Raw genomic sequence first — 26,546 nt, forward strand, 5'->3', positions numbered from 1 at the left:
CAGTTGAAATAGCCAGCAGCGGATTCAGCGGTGAATCTAGGGAGCCTCGACCACTGGAAATCTCATGAAGCCCCTCCTAAGGCCCCGCCCCCCTCCCTACAAATTTGAAGAGGAAGGAGGGAAGGAGAGGCGAGAGGAGGAAGGAGAAGAGAAGTACCCCACCTGGAGCTCAATCCTACCTCCGCTACATATGTTCTTCTTGCCATCCTTTGATTATGTTTCATAGCTGATGTGGTTCTCCATTGCACGAGTGATGTTGCCCGATTCACAGTGATAGCTTTAAGCAATTTATGAAAGGATAATGTGCTAATTAGTTAAACTTGATAATTAACCTACAAATGTGAGCATCATATCAGAATCCCTGTTCCTGTCATTGTTGTAGAACATATTGGAATTTGGGCTTGGCCCAATAAATTTTCATCAATTCCAAATAAAATCTCAAAGATATATGTGTGTGTGTGTGTGCTTGTGTGTGTGTGTGTGTGACCCATCGGCATCCACCGATATACACCAATTCGAGCTAGGGTTTTGCCTTCTCTCATTATTGCGCCGCCGCTGTAGCCTTCTCCATCCCGAGCATCGGCGTGCATCAGCGAACGGGATAGCAGGTCTCTGGAACCCTTCGCCCTTGAGATCCTGCACCGGAAGAGGGAGAATAAGGTTTTTGGGAAGCGCTTCACGTGACTGCTCAAGATCTTTACCACGGCTCATCCTCCGTCCAAGTCTGGTGTTGTGGCGTACCATCGTCTTCAACATCGTCTGTTGCGCTCCGTCCGCAACACCGTCATCACCCCGTCTGCGCCGCTGGGGATTGACACGGCATCTTCATCTACAAACGCTCCGTACATGCGTCGTGATCTGATCATTTTTTTAACCATGTTTTCTGATATCATGATTATGTTGTGTCTTGTCACTAGTATGATAGAGTTGTTCATGCTAGATCTTTTCATACTCATGATTTATTTATTTCAGAATTTAATCATGCAATTGCCTAATAGTTCAACAGAATAGTTACTTCACTTCGTTCTGTATGCAGCAAGTAAGTTTCATGCTTGAGATTGCTTTAGTTTCTATTTGACCATTTTCTTGTTATGTTTGACATAATGTCATTGATGTTTTACCGGACATTTAAGATACGAAAATCAGAAACTCATTTCCAAAGAACGCATGTGTGTGTGATATGCATATGGTGTAACATTTCACCCATTGACTACTAGGTTGATCAACTTGTATTGATCGTTTCTGAAGGTTCCGACTGTCTGAATCAAACGGCGACGACAGAATGACAAATTGACAAGGCGACCCTTTGGGAGCTCAACAAGAAGTGAGGGTCTGTACAATTGTTTCACTTGGGCAACGGTGATGGATTATGGATAACTGACAAATGGTAGCTTCGGAGAGTTCTGGTTTGGCCGTTTTACCGGTGTTGTGCTGTGCTGGCTTTAGGCCCTGTTTAGTTCTCAAATTTTTTTAAGATTTCCTGTCACATCAAATTTTTGGACACATACATGAAGCACTGAATGTAGTTTAAAAAATAACTAATTGTACAGTTTAGCTGAAAATGATGAGATGAATCTTTTGAGTCTAATTAGTACATAATTGGACACTAATTACTAAATAAAAACGAAAATACTACAGTAACCAAATCCAAAAAAAATCGCGAACTAAACACGCCTTTTCCCCCTTCGTCCAAGGCCGAGTTGTTGTGAACATGGGATGCCACTGTGTAGGATGTTTTGTTACTACTCTAGGAGATGCTGCTGCCTGGGTACGTTCCAGAGGAGATTTGCCTGTGGTCCGCTCAAGCTCACGCATACCTGTTGTACAGATCGTGGAACCCTGAAGTCAGATGCTCGACGGCCGGATTAGTAAATGTCACAGTATTCACAGTTTCACGGCAGAGCAGACAGTTTTTTTAGGAGAACTTGCCTTAATATTAGTTAGAAACAGAAAGCATGGAGGAGATCCAAGTGATCCCAGTTTACATGTTGCAGCGCCTTTGATACTGGCAACTGCTGTTCTGGCTCACATGAGAGCCTGAGAAAGAGCAGCCTACTGAAGTAGGGAGGTTCCTTGCTTGGGCAGGAGCTATTGCATTAACCTGTTTTCTGATCTTGCACGCTGAAAATTGAAAAGATGAGGCCTCCGTGGTGCTGATGCAGAGCACATAGCTGGACACACCTACGTCTCGGTACAAATGCAACTAGGGTCTTGTTTAGTTGTGTCTGTAAATTTTTTGAAATAGAATTTTTGCACATTTGAAGTATGTAAACTTTTTGAAATAGAATTTTTTGCATATTTGAAGTCTATAAATTTGTCTGTAAACTACGAGACAAATCTAATGAGCCTAATTAATCCATCATTAGATCAAGTGTACTGTAGCAATTACTGTAATAATTTAGTGTCTAATCATAGTCTAATTAGACTCATTAGATTCGTCTCGCAATTTACAAGCAAACTATTTGTTTTTTATTTCATCTAAATTTAATATTTCATGCATGTAAGATTCTCTTTTGATGTGATAGATTTAGAATTTTGAATTTTACAACTAAACAAGAGCTCGATTATCATTTAGTACGATGTTATGAGAAAGAAATGTTCTCCAGGCTCCATGGCGGCAGAAAATTTCACCACCAAAGAATTCTCCTCATGCATAAACTGAAGCCCATGACGTTATCTTTGGGTGTGTTTAGTTGGTGAAAAAGTTTGAATTTAGGTACTGTAGCACGTTTCGTTGTTATTTGATAATTAATGTCTAATTGTAGATTAATTAACGTCGTTAAATTCATCTCGTGGGAATTAGTCAGACTGTGTATTTAGTTATTTCTTTTAATGATGTTAGGCATAGAATTTCAGCTGGCTGGTTGAAATGGCGGCAAGCTTCTACCATCCTTTGTGACAAGAGGGGGTGTCACAAAAGCTAAAAGGCAAATTTTATAGGACAGCAATTCGTCCGGCGATGTTATACGGTGCTAAATGTTGGCCTAAAAAAAGCGACATGTCCAGCAACTGAGTGTATCAGAGATGCGGATGTTGCGGTGGTTTTGTGGGCACACAAGAAGGGATAGAGTCCGGAAAGAAGTTATTCGGGATAGGGTCGGGGTGGCACCAATTGAGGAGAATTTTACCCAACATCGGCTGAAATAGTTTGGACATGTCCAACGAAGGCCTACTGAGGCGCCGGTGCGTAACGAAGGCCTCCTGAGGCACCGGTGCGTAATGGGGTTCTTGAGCCGGTCGATAATATAAAGAGGGATAGAGGTAGACCTAAACTGACGTGTGATGAGTCGGTTAAGAGAGACCTTAAGGATTGGAATGTCTCTAAAGAGATAGTTTTGGATAGAATCGCTTGGAGACTAGCTATCAATGTGTCTGAATCTTGAACTTATTTCTTTCGGGTTTCATCTCTAGCCTACCCTAATTTGTTTGGGAAAAAAGACTATGTTGTTGTTGTAATATTTCATGCATATATTTAAAAATTCGATGTGACGGATGCTCTAAAATAATTTAGAACCTAAACGGGGCCTTTATAACGGACGCCCTACCACCTACCAACCAATCTGACACTAAACTAAAAAAAAAACCAATCTGACACTGTAAACTACCAATCCATTTGCCGGCTGCCACGTTCCCTCCGAATTCAAAAGTTCGTTAATGCGCTCAACTAGCAGCAGCTAAACCCTGCCCACCATCCGCCTTAAATCTCCCCCATCCTCAGCCCAATCCTCCCCGCAAAGAGCTCGAGCAGCAGTGAGATCTCAGCAGCACGCGAAAACCTCCACCCGGCGAGCTCTGTAGCGCGCGCGGATCGGCGATGCCTGCGGCGGCGGCGGCGGTGGCGGCGGGGCTGGCGACGGGGCCGGGCAGCCGCGTGACGCGGTTCGCCAAGTCCACGGCGGCGTCGGTGACCCCCGTGCGGCCGGGCAAGACGCACACGCTGTCGCCGCTGGACAACGCCATGGAGCGCCACACGGTGCACGTGGTGCTCTACTGCCGCGCCGCGCCGGGCCTGGACCGGGAGCAGCTCAAGGAGTCGCTCTCCGAGGTGCTCTCGCTGTACCCGGCCATGACCGGCCGGCTCACGCGCCGCGAAGGCGGCGAGGGGCCCCCCGCGGAGGCCGAGCCCGCGCAGCGCGGGTGGGTCGTCAAGTGCAACGACGCCGGCGTGCGCATGGTGGACGCCAGGGCGGCGGCCACGCTCGACGAGTGGCTCGCCACGGCGACCGGCGACGAGGAGATGGATCTCCTCTACTACGAGCCCATGGGGCCCGAGCCTTACATCTGGTCGCCGTTCTACGTCCAGGTACAACTGATGAACTGCTTAGTCAATCATGGTTTTGCTTTGCTTGGTGGAATTTGGTGAGCTAAACTGCAAGTAGGAGTAGGCAGCATGAGCGTCCAGCCCCTGTTGTCTGATTCTTTTGGTTGCCCAGCTGCAGAGTTTGGTGATAGTGACGCAGATTTAGGGACTAAAAAATAGTCCAGATCACATCAGATGTTTGAATGCTAATTAGAGAGACTAAATATTAATTATATTTGTATGCTAATTAGAGAGACTAAATATAAGGTATTTATGCAATTAATTTTGTAATTAAATAATATTTGATACTATTCACCGGATCTAAACGGACTTGCCGCCCCCCGGAAATAAATGGCTTGTGCTCGGAGCCTTGTACGGCTATCAACTTCGGGCTATCAATTGAATGCGTCACATGCCTGCATCATTGATTGACTGACTGGTTCCAGTCCCAGCATATGCAGAGATGCAGATGCATTTTATCGATCCTTTCTTTGATCAGGCCTTGTTTGTTTCACTTGCGCTATTCGTGCTATAAAAAAAAATTATATACATGAAGTATTAAATAATATTTATTTATAAAAATTTTTCACAGATGAATGTAATTTTTCGCGACGAATCTACTGACGATAATTAATCAATAATTGGCTACAGTAATGCTATAGTAACCAACCTCTAATCGTACGGTCAAATATTTTATTAGATTCGTCTCGCGAAGCAGCGCAGAGATTATGAAGTTAGTTTTGTAAACTGTTTTTATTTAGTACCCGAAATTGTTGATCAAAGTTTTTACTACTTGTGCTACTGCACAAATCCGTGATGCATCATTTGTTGCCTAAAATTGCCATGATGGTGATGCGAATGGATGCAGCTGACGGAGTTCGCGGACAAGTCGTACGCACTGGGGCTGAGCTGCACCCACATCCACAACGACCCCACCGCCGCCGCGCTCTTCTTCCAGGCCTGGGCCGCCGCGCACCGCCGGACCACCAGCACCTACCCGCCCTTCCTCCACGCGCCGGCGTTCGAGGTCTCCCCGGCCTCGCCACCCCCGGCGCCGCCTCTGCTCGCCGAGAAGTCTGGCGCCGCCTCCCCGGCCAGCGCCGATGCCGCCGCCATGTCCTCCGCCACGTTCCACTTCCCGGCGCCTGCGGTGCGCGCGCTGCTCTCCTCCCTCGAGCCCGGGACCACCCCGTTCGCGGCGCTCGCCGCACTGTTCTGGCTCCGCATCACCGGCGCCGCGGACGGGGAGCGGGAGCTCACGCTGGCGCTGGACTTCCGCAAGCGGATGTACGCGCCGCTGCCGTGGGGGTACTACGGCAGCGTCGTCCACTTCACTTGCGCGCGCGCCGACCTCGCCTCGGGGCTGCCCGCCGTCGCGGCGGCGCTGGACGCGCACGTGGCCGGCGTGCCGGAGGAGGATCTGTGGCGCGCCGTGGAGTGGCTCCACGCGCGGCAGCAGCAGGAGGGCGCCGCCGCCGGGGCGTTCCAGATGTACGGGCCGGAGCTGACGTGCGTGGCGCTGGACCACGTGCCCATGTACGGCGCGGAATTCGAGGCCGGCGCGCCCCCCGCGCGCGTGTCGTGCCGCGTGGGCGGGGCAGCCGGCGAGGGGCTGGTGATCGTCCTCCCCGCGGCCGAGGTTGGCGAGGCGCGGGACGTGGTGGTGACGCTGCCAGCGGAGGCGACGGCTAGGGTCTGCCGCGACGGCGAGGTTTTCCGGCACGGCGCCCAGGTGGTGTTCGGGGCCAAGGCCGGAAAAGAGGCCTAGGTCGGTCCTGGTGCCACGACGGAACAACAAGAAGAAATCCCCTGATCTGCAGTTGGCCAGTTGCTGCTGGTTCCCCTGAACTTATTCTTTTTTTTTTTTTGCAAGGTTCCTGAACTTTCTCCACGCTCTGCACTTCGTATCTGTGCCGTTGGTTTGGTTTCGATGTACCCTTTCCCCATGCATGTGTGTGATGTGTGCGTGATGGACGCTGCAATTGCAACAGACGTGTGTGTGTGTGTGTGAGTGATCTGTTGCCCTGAAACTGAAACGGACGATACCTCCAACCCGTCCATGTCTCATGTCTGTACTCTTGAGTGCAAGCATGGCGGCGCTAATCGCATATTCCCTGTCCACCTCACCAGCAGCGATGTCATCCCATCGGATCGGACGTGTGCACATGGTCCCCACTTCACAGCCCACGGCACGGTCGCCGGCGAGCGCAACTAACGGACATGGATCACGGAACCATTCGCCTTCGCCATGCATGCTATTCCTGGCGGCTTGGCGAACAAGATCGGATCAGAACGACACGCGAAGGCAAACAAGAAGCTACGGGCCATGCATCTGAACGGGAGTATCGGACATCGGAGCGCGTCGCAAGGGACAAACGGGCGCTGAGACACTCGACGCCGCTCGCCCTAGCCTTTCCACCCGTCGCGCTGCATGCCGAGTGTCCTGCGGTCTCCATGGCCACCACCGCGGCCACCACGCTCGACGACAGGGGCGCCGCCGCCGCGTCGGGCGCGGGCGCGGGCCGGAGGCTGAGGGTGTTCTTCCTGCCCTCCTTCGCGAGGGGGCACCTCATCCCGCAGACCGACCTGGCGTGCCTCATGGCCGCGGCGCGCCCGGGGGAGGTGGAGGCGACCATGGTCGTGACGCCGGCCAACGCGGCGCGCATCGCGCCCACGGTGGCGCGCGCCGCGGCCGCCGGGCACGCCGTGCGCGTGCTGCGCCACCCGTTCCCGGAAGTCGGCCTCGGGGACGGGGTCGAGTGCCTCGCCACCGCCCCCGCGCGCGACGCGTGGGCGGTGTACCGCGCCATGGAGCTGGTGCAGACGTCCCACGAGTCGCTGCTCCGGGAGCACCGCCCCGACGCCATCGTGTCCGACGTGCCGTTCTGGTGGACCACCGTGGTCGCCGCCGAGCTCGGCGTGCCGCGCCTCACGTTCCACCCCGTCGGCGTCTTCCCGCAGCTCGCCATGAACAACCTGTTCAAGATGCGCCCCGACATCATCCGGTTCAGCTCCGCGCCCGGGACGGTGGTGTCCGTGCCGGGCTTGCCCGGGAAGGAGATCACGATCCCGGTGTCCGAGCTCCCGAGCTTCTTGGTCCAGGGACGACCACCTCTCCAAGTCGTGGGAGCAGATAAAGGCGTCCCAGCTCGCCGGCTTCGGCGTCATCGTCAACACCTTCGTCGACTTAGAGCAGCCCTACTGCGAAGAGTTCAGCCGCGTCGACGCCCGCCGCGCCTACTTCGTCGGGCCTCTAGCCCAGCCATCGTGCTCCACCGCGCACCGAGGCGGCGACAGTAACGTGGACTGCTTGAGCTGGCTGTCCACCGCGGAATCCAATTCTGCAGTCGCGCGTTGGGGCGCTTCCTGGCGCGCGATTCCGGAGCCACTACGCAACGACGGATCTATCGGCCCCACCCACGTGACAGATAGCCAGGTATTAATTTGTTTTCTCTTTTTATTTTCTGTTTTTTCCCTTCATATTACATAATAGCAAGTGTTATCTTTTTTATTTTTTTTCATTTTTCCTTTTACTTTCCGATATATTTATTCTCATGCACATGTATTAGTAAAATTTGTTTTTTTCTAAGGTGTTCCTTGAGTTCTGCTGTTAAACTAAGTTCCTTTTTTCAGTATTTTCATGGGAAGTTGGATAGTGAACTTATGCATAAAAGTTGTGCGAGAAGTTTTTCTAATAATATTATCGTGGGAGTTATGCTAAAAAATATCATCCGACAAGTTTTCTAAAAAAGTTATGCATGTAAGTTGTATATCGTGAAATATCTTCTGAAAAGTTGATTGAAAGAAGTTATAAGTAAAAGTTTTGTGTATCACGAAAGTTTGATGCAAAATATTCCCTCACCAGTTGTTTGGAAAAAAAACTATATGTAAAATTTTTGTGCATAAATTATAAGGTTTCAAAACTAGAAAATTGTGCATGAAAAAAGTTTCCTGAAAATGAAACTTAGTGGGCTGTCGGAAATCGGGCGCTAGCAGGCTTCCTGGCACACATTCCAATCTGGCCATCGCACGCTACTTATCTTTCCAACAATCGATCTGACAGCCGCGGCGACCCCACAGCCGCGGGCCGGGATCCGGTGCGGGAGCGCGCTCCTTCCCTTTCCGCTGTTCCGTTTTTGTCTGGCCCAGTTCGCCCTCCGGTTTTTTTGCCCAGTTTGTTGCTGCCGGCGTGGCCCGTTATGCGTGTCATCAGTTCATTTTTTTTCAGCCCAGTTTACAATAATGAGAATGATACTATGTGTGAAAAATTATCACCTGTTTTGGTTTTTCTCTACGTACTTATATATGATACTATTTACGTCAGCCGCCACGTTGTTTTGATATCATTAGTGTTATCATTTTATATACTAAACTTATGCAAAAAGGATGTAATAACTTATGCACTAAGAAAATTATGTATATAACTTTTACTCGAACATATTTAGATATATAGCTTTATGCTACATACGCAGAACAGTGAACGATTGATATAAAAATTTGTATACACAACTTTTTCTTATAACCCATATATGTAACTTTTCTAGTGCATCCAAGAAAAAATAAAAAATTATGTATATAACTTTTTATTCGAACATATTTAGATATGTAACTTATGCTACATACGCAGAACAATGAACGATTAATATAAAAATTTGTCTACACAACTTTTCTAGTGCATCCAAGAAAAAATAGAAAATTATGTATATAACTTTTTATTCGAACATATTTAGATATAGAACTTATGCTACATACGCAGAACAATGAACGATTAATATAAAAATTTGTCTACACAACTTTTCCTATAACTTATATATGTAACTTTTCTAGTGCATCTGGAAAAATGGAAAATAACATTTTTACTAAAATTATTGTTTTTCTCATTTTTCTAAAAATTATTTTTTTGGTTTGAATCTAACTTCTATTTCACTTCCCCCACCCGAAACACTACTCCCTCTTTCCCACATTCCCGAAAAAATTATGCTCACTAAAAGAAAATTGTGCGCACGGCCCAACAGGGAAAGGACCCGTGCAGTGAAAAGGGAAGGAATATCAACGTGGGCTTCATTTGCTGCGGCCGATCCAAAAAGGGAAAGAGAATTAACTGGATGACCAAAATAGAATATACTAGGTTGTCTGATCGTTTGTTAGTTGCTCTGCTTGGGCGCTCGCGAATTAGCTACCCCCTGTCCACCAAACCGAACCGGTTGGTGGTGTATGTCTGTTTTGGGAGCTGGGCCCACTTCTCAGTGACTCAGAGCAGGGAGCTCGCCCTAGGGCTCGATGAGTCGAACCAGCCATTCCTGTGGGTCGTCCGCTCCGACGACTCCGACGATAGCCAATGGTTGCCAGAGGGGTGGGAGCAGCGCGTCGCCGGCCGGGGCATGGTCGTTCGCGGGTGGGCCCCGCAGATGGCGGTGTTGGCCCACCCGTCGGTCGGAGCGTTCGTGACCCACTGCGGCTGGAACTCGATCCTCGAGGCCGCGTCCGCTGGCATGCCGGTGCTCACGTGGCCGCTGGTGTTCGAGCAGTTCATCAACGAGCGGCTGGTGACCAGGGTGGCCGCATTCGGCGCGCGTGTGAGGGTCTGAGGGACGGTGGCACACGCGGCGAGAGGGTCGGGGAGGCGGAGACGATCGTGCCGGCAGAGGCCATCGCTCGTGCCGTGGCCGGGTTCATGGAGGATGGAGAACAGCGCGACGGGGTGGAACTGCCGTGGAAGCCAGGGCGCGGGAGCTGGCGGGGCGCGCACGCGGGGCCGTCAGTGAGAACGGCTCGTCGTGGCGTGATATCCACAGGCTGATCGATGATCTCTTGCAAGCGAGAGCCTTAGAGTTGCCACAACCACAAGAGGGCCCAATCAAAGCGTAGTTTCAGTTTTGCACAAAATTATGTTGTTGTTGTAATAAAAGTAGAAAATATAAAGGTTTTCAGTTCAGTAAGACCCACTTTTATGTTGTTGTTGAGTGGGTTAGATTTCCATCTCTCTCTTTTTTTTAAAAAAAAAGAGCTCAAATTTCCATCTCCGTCTTTTGCACTGGAGGCCGTGGACGGGAGTGATTATACATCACTTAAGATGATGAAATTCGAATTCATCACCTGAAGCGGGCCACTAGCGCTGAACGGCCCAACTCGCCCATGCACCGCTGGCCACCTCCGCCTCCGTCACCATCACGCCCCTGCCGGCTCCACCACCCACAGGGATTGTTACTAAAATTTTGGCATGTCAAAGTTTTGAATATTGGGCAAAAAATTTGCCCACGTTTTGATAAGATAAATGTGAGAGGTGGAACCAAATAGAATTTTGGCATATAAAAATTTTGGTAGTAATCTAAGTGGACTCTTAGACCGAATGTGAGGTCGGATGAACCTTCAGACAATGGTTGGAGTTTTGCAGCGCGAGGAATATACAGCCATCGCGGCCGTGGGCCAGCCCGCAAGGCTATGCTGCTGCTGGGCCCAATGCTCTATTTTCTTTCGGCCCTTGTTTATTTGCATCCAAAATTTCAAAACTTTAAAAGATTCTCCGTCACATCGAATCTTTGAACGCATGCATGAAGTATTAAATGTAGCTAGACAAAATAACTAATTACACAGTTTGTCTGTAATTTACGAGACGAATCTTTTGAGCATAGTTAACCCATGATCGGATAATAATTACCAAATACAAACGAAAGTGCTACAGTACCAAATTCAAAAAAAAATTGCAACTAAACAAGGGCTCATTCAGACAAGGCTAGAGGCCCCACTTTCCCTCCCGCGTCGTCACATCCGATCCGACGACATCAAGAGCTCCGTTTTCTTCAAGGATTCCTAGAACACGCAAATTGAAAAGAAAATTCTGTATGCATGGAGTACTAAATAAAGTCTATTTATAAAATCTCTTCACGGATAGGTGTATTTTTTTGCGATGAATCTAATGACGATAATTAATTGATGATTGGCTACAGTGATGCTACAGTAATTATTCTCTAATCATACAAAGATCTCATTAGATTCGATAGAGTTTCTAGAGCAAATTTTTTTGAAGTTTTGTAAACTATATTATTTAATTTTTGTAATTAGCTGTCAAAGTACCTTTTAGAAATTCTAGAGAAGAAACCAAACATAGCCAAGCATCCCTCTCGTCCAATCCGCGCGCGCCCGCCTGATTGGTTCCCTGCAGCAGGCTGAACCAGGCTCGACGGATGCAGATGCCGTCAATTTGGTTGCCTGAACCAGCCATCGGGCCAGGCCCCCGGCATGCAAAATCGCCCCTCCAGCCAGGCTCGGGAGGAACGGAAGAATTGACCGTTTCTGACGAGCCAGGTCGGAGCGGTGCAACGTTGGGCACGCAGACAGTTAAAAGTAGCTGATAGGAGCTGCAAATCAAGCAACCAAACGCTGTCCTTGTATGCCCCGTCTGTAACCAAACAGTACCCTTTGCATGTGCTGGACCTGGTTTAGGGGAGCCTGGTTGGCTGGAGCAATCCAATCAGGCCCTTAGGCGCGCAGCCAACCAGCGTCAGCGTCGTCTCCCTCCCACGACCCGGCTGGTCCCACTCTCACGCGTCGCGCCCACGGGGTGTTTTGGCCAAACCAAAAGCGTCAGCGCACCGGCAATAAACAAAGGCACAAAGCTCGGGATGCCGAATGGGGAATGGGGATGATGGGCGGACGGACGCTTCCAGAACTCTCCGCGGCGCCTTCGCGAACGTTCGCCGCCACGTCACCGCGCTTCCCCCGGGATTAAACTAACGCCCCCCCGGCGAGGCGGGCGCCGAAGCCCCTTCCCTTCCAGAACCGTCTGGAACGTTCGGCGCCGACCGCGGGTTACGTGGGGGCCTCCCGCCGGGGCGTATAAGTTGGCGTGGCGGCCGCGTGTACTTGCCTCCTGGTCCTCCGGTCCCGGCGAGCTCTGCTCACGCGGGTCGCGCGCGCCACCCCGCAAGGGAGAGCGACACCGCCGACTCAACTCGGCTCAGCTCCAAAGGGGACTGTACTTTTCGGTCCCTGGCCCTTCACTCTGTCTCCCTCTCTGTTCATGCAGCGTCGCACTCATCCGGTTCTCTTCTTCCTCCTCGTCTCTGCCAAGTCCTGCTTCTCGCAGCTGCATTTCTGCGCTCATTTCTTCCCTTTTCGATTCGCAAAGGCTTCAGTCGAGTTCTGTAATTTGGGTCAGCTAACGGAGTGGAGGTACCCAAGTTACTGCAAGCATTTGAGGCCCACTGAAAATTTCCCCCCTTTTCGTTTCCAACCAATCTTTGGTGCTCCTCGAATTCTTCCGGTCTTTGACATTCAGGGAGGCCATTTTCAGATTGAGCTAGTTCAGTGGGGCAGTTTCTTCAACCAAAGATCGCCTCCTTTTGACCCATTCTTGATTCGTCCGGGGTTCCTTTCCTCTCCTCCGTTAAGTGGAGCTCTCTCCCGCCATTGCTCGATCGCGTTTGTTGTTGCTTGGTGGGTGCCGCCATGGATCCCTTCCGCGGCATTGTGAAGGAGGAAGAGTTCGACTTCGATTTCGACTTCACCGGCGCTTCGGCGGTGGGCGCTCCGGCAGCGGGGACGGCGGCGTCGTCCTCCTGGGCCGTTGTCGTGCCGGAGCAGCCCCGGCCGATGGAAGGGCTCGGCGAGGTGGGGCCTACTCCATTCCTGACCAAGACCTACGACGTCGTGGATGACCCCAACACCGACACCGTCGTCTCCTGGGGGTTCGCCGGCCACAGCTTCGTCGTCTGGGACGCCAACGCCTTCGCCAACGTGATCCTCCCGCGCTACTTCAAGCACAGTAACTTCTCCAGCTTCGTCCGCCAGCTCAACACATACGTAAGTCCACTCTCTGCTCTTGTCCTCGTTGCACGCGTCATCAATGGCGATCGATCGCGGCACTAAATTTCTTCTCTGTTTTTTGAATGGTCACCGGGGGGAGAGCATTATCCCCAGCTGAATTGCATTCGTGGGCTCGTTCTTGCATTGCAGGGGTTCAGGAAGGTTGATCCGTACAGGTGGGAGTTCGCGAACGAGGGCTTCCTCCGGGACAAGAGGGAGCTCCTCAAGACGATCAAGCGCCGGCGCCCGCCGTCGAGCCCGTCGGCGCAGCAGGGGCAGGCGCAGCCGCCGGCAGCGTGCCTGGAGGTGGGGCAGTTCGGGCTCGAGGGCGAGGTGCATCGGCTGCAGCGCGACAAGGGGATCCTGCTCGCGGAGGTGGTGAAGCTGCGGCAGGAGCAGCAGGCGACGCGCGCGCAGATGCAGGCCATGGAGGAGCGGATCACCACAGCGGAGAAGAAGCAGCAGCAGATGACGGTGTTCCTGGCGCGCGCCATGAAGAACCCGAGCTTCCTGCGGATGCTGGTCGACCACCAGGGGCTGGCCGACCGCCGGAGGGAGCTCGAGGACGCGCTTTCCAAGAAACGCCGCCGGCCCATCGAGTACCTCCCACGCGACGACGAGAGCAGCAGCAGTGCCGCCGCTGAGGCGGCGGTGGGCGACTACATTTCCGGCCTCCCGGTCGGCGTGAACGGCGTGGCTGAGCCGGACGACGACGAGGGCCGGCGGGACGACCGCGGCGGCGGCGGGGAGGACACGGAAAGCTTCTGGATGGAGCTGCTGAACCTCGGCCTGGAGGAGAAGCACCGGGAGGGCGGCGGCGCTGGCGCGGACAACGACGTCGACGACGACGACGACGTGGACGTGCTTGTGCAGAGCATCTACCACCTGAACCCGAACCCGGGCAGCCCCAGGGGCGAGTGAAAGTTCCAGAACATTCCAGAACCCACCATGGAAGCATCCAGGTGGGCACTAAAAAATTTCGCGAATTTTTTTTATCTTTGACCACTAATTTCGAGTATTAAATAAAGTCTAATTATAAAACTACCTCCACTACCCCGTGTAAATCGCGAGACGAATCTAATTAAGCCTTTGACTGTGTGATTAGAGAATGATTACTATAGTGTCACTATAACAAATCATCAATTAATTAACATCATTAGATTCGTCGCGAAAAGTTACACCTATACTTGAAAAATTTTTACAAATACACTTCATTTAGTATTCCATACGGACATTCATCTTTTTATGTAAATTTGATTTGACGTGTAACCAAACACGCCCGAAGTAACGGACATTGCCTGTCTCTGTCCGAAGGGGTGTTTGTCTTGTCTCGTTCTGATGTTATTCCTCCAACTGCTGATAGTTAGGGTGTGTTTAGTTGGTGAAAAAGTTTGAATTTTGGCACTATAGCATATTTCATTATTATTTGACAAATAATGTCCAATCATAGACTAATTAGGTTTAAAAGATGCATCTCGTGCTAACCAGTTAGACTATATAATTAGTTATTTTTTAAACTATATTTAATACTTCATGCATGTATCCGAAGAATCGATGTGATAGGTGCATTGTGAATTCTTTTTTGAAACTAAACAGAGCCTTAGCCACCAAAGGAATGAAGGATCATGTCTCATCCGGCTGTTAAAACAAATTTGAGATCAAAGATCACAGATAAACTGGAATTTACAAAATACTCCCTCCGTTACAGTTTAAGTGCAATTTTAGAATTTGAATAGCAATCTTAGTATTCATGTGAAATGACATTACAACCCCTATATAATAGGGGAGCACTCGTACAGCATGTAGACAAGAAACATAGGTAATCATTGCAGCTTCTCTGACATGCTATACTTGGCCGTGTTTGGTTTTTTTCATGGAATTACTGTAGCACGCTTTGACCGTTAATTTAGAGTATCAAATAAAGTCTAATTACAAAACTACCTCCACAACTCTCCGTGTAAATCGCGAGACGAATCTAATGAGGTCTTTGACCGCGTAATCCGCGTAATTCGAGGATGGTACTGTAGCATCACTGTAGTAAATCATCGATTAATTACCGTAATTAGATTCGTCTCGAAAAGTTACACTCATCCCTGAAAAGGTTTTGCAAATATACTTCATTTAGTACTCCATGCGGACGTTTGTTTTTTTTGTGTAAACTTGATTTGATGGTTTACCAAACACGTCCCTTGAGAGGCAACTATGGGTGTGTTTAGATCACTTTGTATTTTACATTTTTCATTTTTAGAAGGAAATCTTTAATATTTAAAATATTAAATGTAGACTAATTACAAAACTAATTACAGATAGCGTCTGTAAACTACGAGACGAATCTAATGAGACTAATTAATTCATCGCTAGAGCATGTTTACTGTAGCATTATTGCAGTAATTTAGTGTCTAATCGCATCATAATTAGGCACATTAGATTCGTCTCGCGATTTACAGTCCATTTGTGTAATGCGATTTATTTTTTGACTATATTTAGTACACCATGTAAGTGATTTATAAAAATTTTACATTTTGTGTTTTGGGATCTAAACAAGACCTATATGCCTCCACGTATACCATCTGGAATATCCCAGAAGCTAAACAACGTATACTGCTGCAATATCAGTGATGGGCCCGGTTTGATGAGCCGCACTGCACTTCATATGGTGTGTTTTATTTGGGACATTTTTTGAATCTCACAGGTGTAGTTACATTGGCACGGAGGGAGTAAACTTTTTTTTTTTGCGGGTGACCAAAGTAAATTATGATACTGCAGGCACTAGGCAGTACCAACTTGGCCAAGCAGTTTGACAGCAGAAGTCCAGCATCTGATGAGATCAGGTACGATGATGCAGGCATCATGCAAAGGGGGGCGTTTAGTTCCCAAAAATGTTTGCACAATATCTGTCACATTAATTTTCAGACACATGTATTGAGTATTAAATGTAGTTAAAAAATAACTAATTACATAGTCTAACTGATTCTTACAAGATGAATCTAATGATGCTAATTAATTCATGATTGAATATTAATTGTCAAATAACAACGAAATGTACTTATAGTATCTAAATCCAAGCTTTTTCACCAACTAAACACCCTCAAAGGATCATTTCTGTGCCGGAAGTTTTTTTTTAAAATCCGGCAGCAGAAGAGAGCACATCAACACAGGTTCTTCGCGGGAAGCCAAAACACTCAAGGCTGTGTTTAGTTCCTAAAAAAGTTTGTGCAGTATCTGTCACATCAAATTTTCGGACACATACATAGAGCATTAAATACAGTTGAAAAAATAACTAATTACATAGTCTAACTGATTCCTACGATACAAATCTAATAATGTTAATTAATTCATAATTAGAAATTAATTGTTAAATTACAACAAAATATGCTACAATAGTCAAATCTAAACTTTTTCACCAACTAAGCACCCCCTCATTTTCAGAGCCTGCTGGTGCTGGAGGTGCAGACTGCAGAGCAGTCTTCAGGGGGCGCCACACTCGTGCCACCGGGGCTGTTTGGTTTTCGCTAGTAAAGCATAGCACACAATTCCTGAGAAAAGAATCTTACATGCATGGAGTACTAAACGAAGTTTATTTTCAAAACCTTTTCACGGATGTGTGTAACTCTTCATTTATTTTCAAAATCTTTTCACGGATGGGTGTAACTTTTCACGACGAATCTAATGATAGTAATTAATTGATGATTGTCTACAGTGATGCTACAGTAGTCATCCTCTAATCGTGCGGTCAAATGCCTCATTAGGTTCGTCTCGCGAAGTAGAACAAGACTGTGGAGTTAGTTTTGTAAATTACTTTTATTTAGTACCCCTAATTATTAGTCAAAATTTTTGTGCTACTTGTGCTACCCTCATCCAAACAGGGCCCGGATCGATGAAGGGGAAAACAAAGACTTCGATGAAGCCCGGACTCACAATTCGGCCCAAGTACGAACATGACGGGCCGTGCAGAGCGCCGGGTTTCATTTTCACTCCCCGCCGGCCCATTGCAATTACTACGTCTTCGCCACACGTTCACGTAAAAGAAGGTGGAGACGCCTTTCTTTGTGTTGACCGTCCCGGCTCGAGCAAACGGCCCATGACCCGTGCCACGTCAGGACATGGGCAGCCAATCGCACCCACATGGCCACGCACGCAGGCGGCGGCACGATTGCACGAACCCGTTTCGAACTCGCGCGATTACGCGATTCGCAGGGTCTTTTATTGCAACTAGTCAGATTGGCGGCTATGCGCGCCTGTACCAAAAACGTGGACCTAAAATATTAATAGAAAGATATTATCCGTTACTATGTTCGAAACAACATCGTATCGATGTATTGAGTTAGATCTAAAAATTATAGTAAAGCGGGCATAGTAGTTTTGTGTCTGAGAGCGCGCCAATCTCAAGCATTCTAGTATAGAGGTACAGGTAATTTTTCCTTAGGAATTTTTTTGTGTCAGTAGGTATAGTTTAATTACTTTAGTAGGAAAAAAAAAGTAAAATTAGAAATGAATGAACAGTTTAATTATATTTTGTGGGTTTATGGAGGGAAATCAAAACCCAAGAAGTAGTACAACTACCACATGTAAATATAGTACACTAAGTTTAGTTATTATTTTTGTATGTAGGGAGTAGTTAAATATATTTTGTATTATCAAATAATGGAAGGAAAATATTTTTTTGAGATAAAGAGACTAACTTAATAGAATTGTGGGCCCACGTGGGGTCCCGCCTGAATAGTACATGGGTCCCACGTGGGTCCCGCCTGAATAATACGTGGGTCTCGCCTGAATAGTATGTGGGGGCCCACGTGGGTCCCACACGAGTAGTATGCGGGACCCGCATGAACAGTGTACGGGACTGCATGAACAGTACACGGGCCCCACGTGGGGCCGCGACTCATGAGGAGGCCCCAAATCTTGGCTATAGTTACTTAATCCCCGTCCCGTGAACCCGTCGCGTCTCGGCTTCCTCCTCACCGCCCCGCCGTGCACGAGCGGAGCTCGCCGTCGCCTCCCTCGCCGAGAGGCCCGGGGCCTGATCCCCACGCCGAGAGCAGTGGTGGTGCGAGGAGGTTAGCGATGGCGAGGTGGCGCCCGGCGGAGCTGCTGCTGGTGGTGCTGGCGGCGGTCCTGGCGGCGGCGCGGCGGGCGGACGCGCTGTCGGTGACGGTGACGGACACCGAGTGCATCCACGAGTTCGTGCCCTACGAGGGCGACACCGTGTCCGGGAACTTCGTCGTCGTCGACCACGACATCTTCTGGAGCTCCGACCACCCCGGCATCGACCTCACGGTACCCGCCCGATGCCCTCGCCCCCCTGGCGTCCTCAGCTCCTGCACGGTTAAATTGGATAGGAGGACCGTGATTTGGATGGGTTTATGGGTTGTTTTTGGTAGGGATCTGGCCATCCGGTGGGTTTGATTGGGGATCGGGAGGCTTCGTCAGTCGTGATCCCCTGATGCGATCTCTAGTTTCCGTACAAAACTTTGGCGATCTAGAGTATTTCCTTATCACTGGCATATTGTTGTTATAGTTAGCTTGATGAATTAGGAGTGCTCACTGCTTAGGAGTTGATTTGGTGCAAAATTCAGACCTTTTGGGGGGAATTTCAGGGGATTGCCACCGTTTAGTTGTATGGTCTACTGCAGGTGTATTATGACCTGAGAGTGCACAACATCGGTTTGGATTGTTGGTTGTTTGGTAAAAATTTGATGTCAATTTCACGTCTGCCCAGTTGAAACTTGAAAGCTCCAAGCGAAAAGCCCATTTGCAGTTCCATTGTCAGCTGGGGATTCCTTGCCTCTGTCTGTGGGTTCTAATTCTTGATTCTGTCTGCGGCAATTCATGCTAATATCCTTTTTCTATTTATTTCTTATGATTCGATCGAGTAGACATTGTGCAGATACTGCAAATTGATTTGTATACCTCCTGCCCACTTAATATGATTAGTTTTACCTTCCATACAAGCAAGGTATTTCTATACCTTATTAACAGCTAAAGGGTCAGCTCTTGATTCTCTTCATTTACAAGCAAGCTTTGGACTCTTTTTTCCCCCTGCTAGTAGTAGTTTCATGGCACTATACTAAAAATTTGGGGCTTTCCCTTGTCCCTTCTCATTTGCCCATATTTGGCCATCTGGTCCTTTTAATGTTGAGGTTCCATATGTACCCTTCTGTGCACTGCTTTCGCAAACTTACCACTGAAAAGTTCTTAAAATGCCTTGAGTAGTAGAGGAAACCATTTATCTCTTCAATTTTCAGTTCAGCAAAGTAGTATATTGTTTCCATGGAAGATACCCACTATCCAGTAAAATTATTTGAAAAATCTGATGCACGAAAAAAACTAATTGAATTGGTACAACACTAACTAAAGTTGGTCGCTCATGCACGATATTATGCGAGGAAAGTTGAAGTTGTTTAACCTTAATGTTAGTTTCATGGATGAAATCAAATTGCTGAGGTTTTAATGTCTCAGTAAACTCTATCAATTCAACTGAATGGAACCTCATGTGGTTTTTGAATGTGTTTCATTGATTGTATGACCAGTGTAGACATTTGTTGCGCTGCTTTTATCTAGGAGTGCTCCTGTGGTCGATCTGCAGGTTGTCTCAATGCCATATATAGACAACTACTTGTTGCCCCTTATACTCCTAACAAGGCAAATGATGTTTGTTACTTTTGGGAGTGTCTGATTGATCTTACTCATCCACTTGCAATTGGTTATTTTGTTATGCTCGTGCCATCATGGTGCTTAATAATACTATTAGCACTTTTAAAACTGATATGGAATTACCTGCATCATAGTATTTTCATTGTGCTCTACTGCACGTAATGTGTGGGTAATGAATTACTTATTTGTATCACATATTTGGTGTCTTGGCCACCTTTTTTATGCTCTATATTATTTTTCCCTTCGACGAATGCAGGTAACTTCACCAGGTGGCAACACTGTACATACGTTGAAGGGGAAATCTGGTGATAAATTTGAGTTTAAAGCTCCAAGGGGTGGCATGTACAAGTTTTGCTTCCATAACCCATATGGAGCACCTGAAACTGTTTCTTTCTACATTCATGTTGGGCACATACCCAATGAACACAATCTGGCAAAAGATGGTTAGTGTACTGCCTTTGTATCTTAAGCTTCTCTGCGCTTGCTTATTCTGTGGAAATTAAACCAGTTTGCAAATTTTTTACAGCTATCAATCTGATTGGCTCTGTGACCTTAAGTTTATTATTGTTCAGAGTTATGTGTCATTCATTCAGTTTTAACATGTTAGCACTGCAATATAAACCATGTTTCATTTCTGTTGCAGAGCACTTGGACCCTATTAACGTTAAAATTGCGGAGCTGAAGGAAGCATTGGAATCCGTAACTGCTGAGCAGAAGTACCTAAAGGCACGGGAAGCTCGTCACCGACACAGTAAGCTCATTGGACTTGCATGTGCTCTTTTAAAAAATAACACCAGTGCTAACAAAAAGAAAGGGCCCTAGGGCAGTTAGAAGTTAGAACACTCATGCTGACATTTCTGAATACATTAGGGCACAACTAATATCTTTGACTTGGTATTGAGCTTACTTTTCCTCAATCAATGCATTCCTCAGTGTGGAGAGTTGATGATATTTGCTTAGAGAAATTATTCAAAATGTTCTGTTTTGCATGCCTCTTTAGTGAGATATTGATAAAATCTAGGTAACAAACCAATATTTATACATAGCACATGACAGGCATGGTGAATACATATTTTCTTCTCTTTCTTCTCACTTGTTTATTGTTACCATTTATGACAATGCGAAGTTAATTTCCTGACTCAATTGAATCCAGCAAACGAGAGCACGCGAAAGCGTGTGATGTTCTACACAATGGCGGAGTACCTAGCTTTCATGGCAGCTAGCGCATTGCAAGTCGTCTACATCCGCCGCTTGTTCAGTAAAAATGTGGCATACAACAGAGTGTAGGATACAGCTCTACTTTGAAGGCGTCAATGGAAGCAGCGCATGGTTGGAATGGGAAAACATCTTCTGTCAATTTGACAAATTGTAGCTCTGCACCCTCTTTTCTTCTTTTCTTAGTCTATAAGCAAAACTTTTTAATCTATCATGTACTTTTAGCAACTCTTGTGAGATGTGAAGTGCATTTGTTGTGAACGTTGATCCATAATTAATCTTCAGAGAATTGTCGTGAAAGCTATTGTCCTGGTACAGATCCTGATTCTATGTGATTCTGTGATGAAGGGGCTCTAAGCAGAAGAGCATTATCTTTCCTTACAATAGGAGGGTGGCTCTGTGCACATCTCAGATCAGAAATATTGATTATCACAGTACATTGTTTAAAGGGAAATTAATGTCGTCAGACTTTATACTGCTAAATCCTGACGAGACCACCACCTGTACATAGTGCTCAATTTCTAGCACCTGTACACGAAAGTTTATTTTTTCCATAAACCATTCACATTTTCAACGAGACAAAATGTTGCTGCAAAATGATTGGTAGCTATATTTTTTAGGGGAGGATCCACGCGAGTCCAATCCAAAGTGGACAGGCACATAACACAAGAGCGCGTAGGTGGTAACGGATTATGGTCTTAGTGGTCTTGTCACAGTTCACCTCAACCCTTATAGTATATTTTTAACCATTATTATTTTTATAGTTTAAAATTATATAAGATTAGAGCCCGACCCTTAGATTATTAGGCTAAATTTTAAGATCTTTTACCACCCCTAGGCACCGTAGGGCACTAACATGTCACAGTTTTCACTTTACTAAGCAGCAAGGGGTATATAATCTGTAGATTAAGATAGAAGTTTCCGTACTTGTATTATCGAATACTTTACAATAAATACATGAACATTTTTCTTTGCTGTACATCCGCGTGTTTTGACATTTAGGTTCAAATGAACATGGAGCAGTATCATTCTTTACACCATTGAACTTAGGACGGGGGCATTCGTTTGGCCAGGATAAATGAAGACTTGAATAAAAAAAGGGATAAAACTGAAGACCTTTGTTTGATCGAATTGCTTTCACTTAATCAAACTCTTGGCCACTGTGGGCTAACTACCTGCATAGTGAATCCACAAAATCAGTGACAATGTGAATTTCGAATTTAACCTAGGTGTACATATTGGCAACACTGCTACAAACCTCTAATGTGCTGAAAACTAACTGCATCCGACTAGCGACTACTGATGGTTTCTCTGAAGTTCCTGTGACAGCCATCTGTTCCAGCTGCAAGGTTTTCACCGGTAACCTGCAGCATCAGTTTTAGTGACATGTATGAGATTCTGAGATATAAGAAGAATGCTGCTGACCGGAACACTCTTACCATGCCATTCCTTTGACATAGTAAGCGTTTGCGATTAGAGCACAAAATCCTTTCCACTGATGCAACACGTCAGCTGACACCGGCGGGGTAGGAGACCACCTGATAACTGTTGGCTGTGGTGTGCACAGTATTGTGATGAATACTATACCGAGCCACAGAATGCATTCACGAATCTGCATAAAATTGTGTCACTGAGGCAAATAGTGAAACTACAGAAGATCTTGTGGTGGACATTTACATGATAGACATGCTCTCTAGTCTCTACTGGACTCCATGATACCTTATATCAAGATTCATATCTTGCCAATTAGAACTAGTGGACTTCATCTACTGATTTGAAAAATAAACAAAAATAAAGATATTGCGTGAACGAATAAAACTACAGTATTTGTTGAAGTAACAAGATCAAAGCAAAACTGCTTGGCTTGACTATAAGGCATACAATGTAAATGTAAGACAGACAGACAGACAGTAGATGATATTAAAAAATGATGATAAATTATATGATGCAATTCACATTAATTAGAGTATGCTGACCTCAGAGGAGTGGACTTTGAACTTCAAGCTGGTTCCACCACAAGACCCTAAGCCTTCAATCTCAAGACCAGAATTTTCTATATCCATAAGTTCCTTTCTAAGCCCCTCATCCGTACACCCTAGGGCATAAGCGTTCACTCCAGCACTGATGAATTCCTGATAACATTGATAGTCACAGTAATTGTTAGTTAGAGCATATAAATTTATGCAAATAAGTATTGTGAAGATTCAAACAAGAATCCATACTTTTAGGTTATCTCCACTTCCTCGATCAATAACATTCTTATATCGCTTGAATAGACTGATTGCTATATTACGTGACGAGCGGAAATCATCATCTGACGAAGCATTAACATGGAATCGATGCTGCATACAACAAAATGCTTAAGAGGAAAAAACAAGTAGCGATCGAAATCATGAAATGGAGAACAACGAATACCAGCCAGTGTCTTGTAGTTCTTTCTTTTAAGCTTTTACACAGGTGATGGCTCACTCTAGTAAAGTTAACTTTGTAGCTATGAACAATGTGTGGCTTCTGTAGATGATGGCCTTCCACTGAATTGTAAGCCGCACTGCATCCTAATTTACAACGTAAAACAGAAACACTCTTTTCACACTGTTTTTCTAGGTCCCAGCAAGGACCGGGCCTCACAAATGGAACCGTTCCTCGTAGCATCAGCATGACTGAGTGCTCATCAGACTCCAAGTGATCAGCACATTTCTCCAAAAATAGGAGAGGACTTCTGAAGTGGCAGGCGATTCAACCTGCTATAGAGTATGTTTCAATAAGTTACTGAATCACCGAATAAGGACTAAGAGCACCACGGATCATCCTCAAATTATGCTATAATAGCAGCAGCAATCAGCTAGTCCCCCACTCTTAGTGGTATATGAGTTATGTGTCCAAAAAAAATAAAAAAAAATCAAAGGAATATATTGATGAAGGTACTATTTCTCAATGGCATGTATAGGTAATATTTCTCACACGTCTTATTAAGTTTGAGGGAAAAAGGCAATTACTGGGGAGGAACAGACCAAGTGGGAAGTGTTATGACGCCACCAGTACTATCATGCCTAATTACGATTTCAAAATAAACCTTCGAATATCTTCGATACAAGATAGTTGCCTTTAACAACCCACAAATATTCAATGAAATTATGAAAAGATGAAAAATAAAGAATACTCCATATCTGCACATTAGGATAATTTCCAGTACTTCATATCAGAGGATCATCATTGGATTACAGATTAAGGCCCCCTTTGGTAGGGCTCAACCGGGCTTCGGCTTCAGCTCTTTGCTACAGGATTGCCACTGTGCTGCACTATTCTTTTAAAAAACTGTGCTGCACTGTTCTTTTTTTTTAAAAGAAAATGTGCTGCACTGTTCTAAACTGCAGTTAGAAGCAAAACGTAAAAGAGGAAGCCGGTGGCACGCTGCAGTGATGAACAGTGCGTGAACAGTGCGTGAATACTGAAGATTTGCGTGTGCGTTGCATACAGAAGAAACTCATGGTTGGCAAGGGGGGAACAGTCAGTACTGGCAAACCAAAAATTGGCAATAGCCCCCTTTCACCAACACGACCAAATAAAACCGGAGATTCTAGCTCACAAACCCTAACCCAAACAAGGAACCCAATCACGAGCGAGAGGGAGAGGGAGAGGGAGAGGGAGTAGCAGGCTTTACCTCCCGAGGGGCAGCGGCCGCGGAAGCTGGCGCCTGGCGGAACATACAAGAGAGGACGAGAGGAGGGGAAGGTGGAGCCGAGGCGACGTGGAAATATATAGATACGTGGAGGGGTTAAGTGGCTAAAAATTTGCGAGAAAAATGTAAAGGGACAAAAAACTTGGGGGCCACAATAAAAAACGACTGGCGAGGCGAGCGGCGGGGGGAGCGCGAGGAGGGGAACCCTCGGCTAGTCGGCCCGTCGCTCTCGCTGAATCTTCTGTAAGATGGCCCGGTTTAATGGTTTATGGACTGTGGCGCGAACTGGTCCAGCTTTCTCTTGTCTCGACAGAAAAATAGAAACGATAGCTAAATGCAGCCCAATAAGACAAGTGACGGCCCATTCTCGATTGTTTTTTCCATGTCATGATTCAGATCTTGAAGGCTACAGTTGTTGTTTTTATCTGTGGCCTTTCTTTGTATTTTTGTTGCCGTTGCTGTTGTTGCAGCTGGCCCATAAGTTAATCCTGAGCACATCAGTTATATTCCAACCTCCCCTAAAAAAAAGTTTTATCCCAACCTCTCAGCTAATACAACGAGACCCTTTCGCTGCTCAGCCATTACTTACTGCCCGGCTGCAGCCTGTCGTCCGCCGCTGAGCAAGTGGCATCAATTTTCTAGTTGACGCTGGGTGAATCAAATGAATCTTGTTTGATTATCACTCGATTCAACACACCCCCCACGTGGCATGATTACATTGGTAAAACAATCGCTTGAATCCCAAATAAAAACAACTCGAGTGATGTATAGTAGTCACTCAAACAAAATGAGCTGAACACTGAATAACATTCAGGTGTTCACAATTTTGTGCAGCAATTAGTGAAATCAGTGAGCCGTTAACTGTACAAAACCCTGATTGCGCTCTGCATGTTTTTTTTTACAGTTCACAATTCCATGTGTGAGCGGCACACAGGTTATTACTCAAATGTTTGGGTGGGAGTGGGACGTGATGGACAGTTAACAGGCCAGCCTGCGGACTTAAACAAATTAAGTAATATCACGGGCTCAAAGTAAAGAAAAGTCGATTTTGCAATCGGCCCACAACCAGCAGCGCACCCGTACGTCGCAGATCACACATACTATGATCGGCCGCGCCGCTAGGCAAAACCTAACATGCATCGATGGCGCGGCGGCAGCGCATCCATCCATTCGTGGAGACGGAGCTTGCGGCCGATCTCGCCTCGGCCGCACATCATCAGCGCTGCCGCAACCGCACCCGCTCGTCGTCGTTGCTACTGCGGGCTCCCGTACCGGCCCTGTGACGGAACCTTCAAGTTAAATAGTTTAATTAAGCGTAATCGTCATTATTTGAACGCATCAGGCGTATTAGCTTAATTAAGTGTAACCTGACAGTTTGTTTCCAACCCACAGGCCGATCGAAACACACAAGTAGTCTCGCACGACGGCGAGCGCAGACGGTACCAGTATGATAGAATCTTATAAAAATAGTAACTCACATTAAGACAATTACATAACCGCTTTCAATATAAAAATTTACAAAAACAGTTTTTAATTTAGAATTTACGTAAGAAGGGATAGCAGCGGAAAAGAATCTAACATGGGGAACACTTTTAATAAAGGACTCATGAAATAGCAAAATTAGATTGAGAACTACGGAGATGGGAGGACATCACATCGATCCCACCGACGTGAATCCCAGTTAGCTTCTACATCTGAAACAGGGTAAACAACAAACTCTGAGCAACTAATACTCACCAAGACTTACCCGACTATTGGATATACTTAGCCCACATATCTAGATATGCAAAGTTTTCTAACTGGTGGTTTATTTTGCAGAAAAGTGTCTAAAAGTGGATCCTTATTTTTAATATTTTAGCTCCAGGTTCTATATAGACTAATCATGATCTAATA

The 26,546-nt window shown here is 46.6% G+C and overlaps 4 protein-coding genes and 1 pseudogene across 5 annotated transcripts; 4 read left to right on the forward strand and 1 right to left on the reverse strand.

Annotated features, from left to right (window-relative positions):
- The first annotated feature begins 3,612 nt into the window (after nucleotides 1-3,612).
- On the forward strand, nucleotides 3,613-6,290 carry LOC120690135 (protein ECERIFERUM 26-like). The gene is made up of 2 exons (XM_039972658.1): nucleotides 3,613-4,303; nucleotides 5,169-6,290. The coding sequence occupies exons 1-2, from the start codon at nucleotides 3,815-3,817 to the stop codon at nucleotides 6,066-6,068; spliced, it is 1,389 nt and encodes a 462-aa protein (XP_039828592.1). The 5' UTR covers nucleotides 3,613-3,814; the 3' UTR covers nucleotides 6,069-6,290.
- A 362-nt stretch (nucleotides 6,291-6,652) lies between these two features.
- LOC120688668 lies at nucleotides 6,653-10,168 on the forward strand (annotated as a pseudogene).
- A 2,025-nt stretch (nucleotides 10,169-12,193) lies between these two features.
- On the forward strand, nucleotides 12,194-14,148 carry LOC120690136 (heat stress transcription factor A-2a-like). Its single transcript, XM_039972659.1, has 2 exons — nucleotides 12,194-13,102; nucleotides 13,256-14,148. Exons 1-2 carry the CDS (start codon nucleotides 12,749-12,751, stop codon nucleotides 14,024-14,026), a joined length of 1,125 nt encoding a protein of 374 aa, XP_039828593.1. The 5' UTR covers nucleotides 12,194-12,748; the 3' UTR covers nucleotides 14,027-14,148.
- A 3,868-nt stretch (nucleotides 14,149-18,016) lies between these two features.
- On the forward strand, nucleotides 18,017-21,278 carry LOC120690139 (transmembrane emp24 domain-containing protein p24beta3-like). Its single transcript, XM_039972662.1, has 4 exons — nucleotides 18,017-18,382; nucleotides 20,016-20,202; nucleotides 20,403-20,510; nucleotides 20,913-21,278. The coding sequence occupies exons 1-4, from the start codon at nucleotides 18,170-18,172 to the stop codon at nucleotides 21,044-21,046; spliced, it is 642 nt and encodes a 213-aa protein (XP_039828596.1). The 5' UTR covers nucleotides 18,017-18,169; the 3' UTR covers nucleotides 21,047-21,278.
- A 598-nt stretch (nucleotides 21,279-21,876) lies between these two features.
- Nucleotides 21,877-24,778, reverse strand: LOC120690137. Of its 2 annotated transcripts, none has more exons than XM_039972660.1 (7): nucleotides 24,636-24,778; nucleotides 23,390-23,718; nucleotides 23,197-23,316; nucleotides 22,951-23,106; nucleotides 22,414-22,586; nucleotides 22,233-22,338; nucleotides 21,877-22,149 (listed from the first exon to the last, which is right to left on the reverse strand). In XM_039972660.1, the coding sequence occupies exons 2-7, from the start codon at nucleotides 23,630-23,632 to the stop codon at nucleotides 22,120-22,122; spliced, it is 828 nt and encodes a 275-aa protein (XP_039828594.1). In that variant the 5' UTR covers nucleotides 23,633-23,718; nucleotides 24,636-24,778; the 3' UTR covers nucleotides 21,877-22,119. The 2 variants fall into 2 exon arrangements, with proteins under 2 accessions (XP_039828594.1, XP_039828595.1); XM_039972661.1 differs by having other exon boundaries at nucleotides 23,390-23,715; nucleotides 24,636-24,767.
- Between the last annotated feature and the right edge of the window lie 1,768 nt (nucleotides 24,779-26,546).

This window comes from Panicum virgatum, chromosome 9N, assembly GCF_016808335.1.
Source record: "Panicum virgatum strain AP13 chromosome 9N, P.virgatum_v5, whole genome shotgun sequence".
NCBI classification, from domain to species: domain Eukaryota; kingdom Viridiplantae; phylum Streptophyta; class Magnoliopsida; order Poales; family Poaceae; genus Panicum; species Panicum virgatum.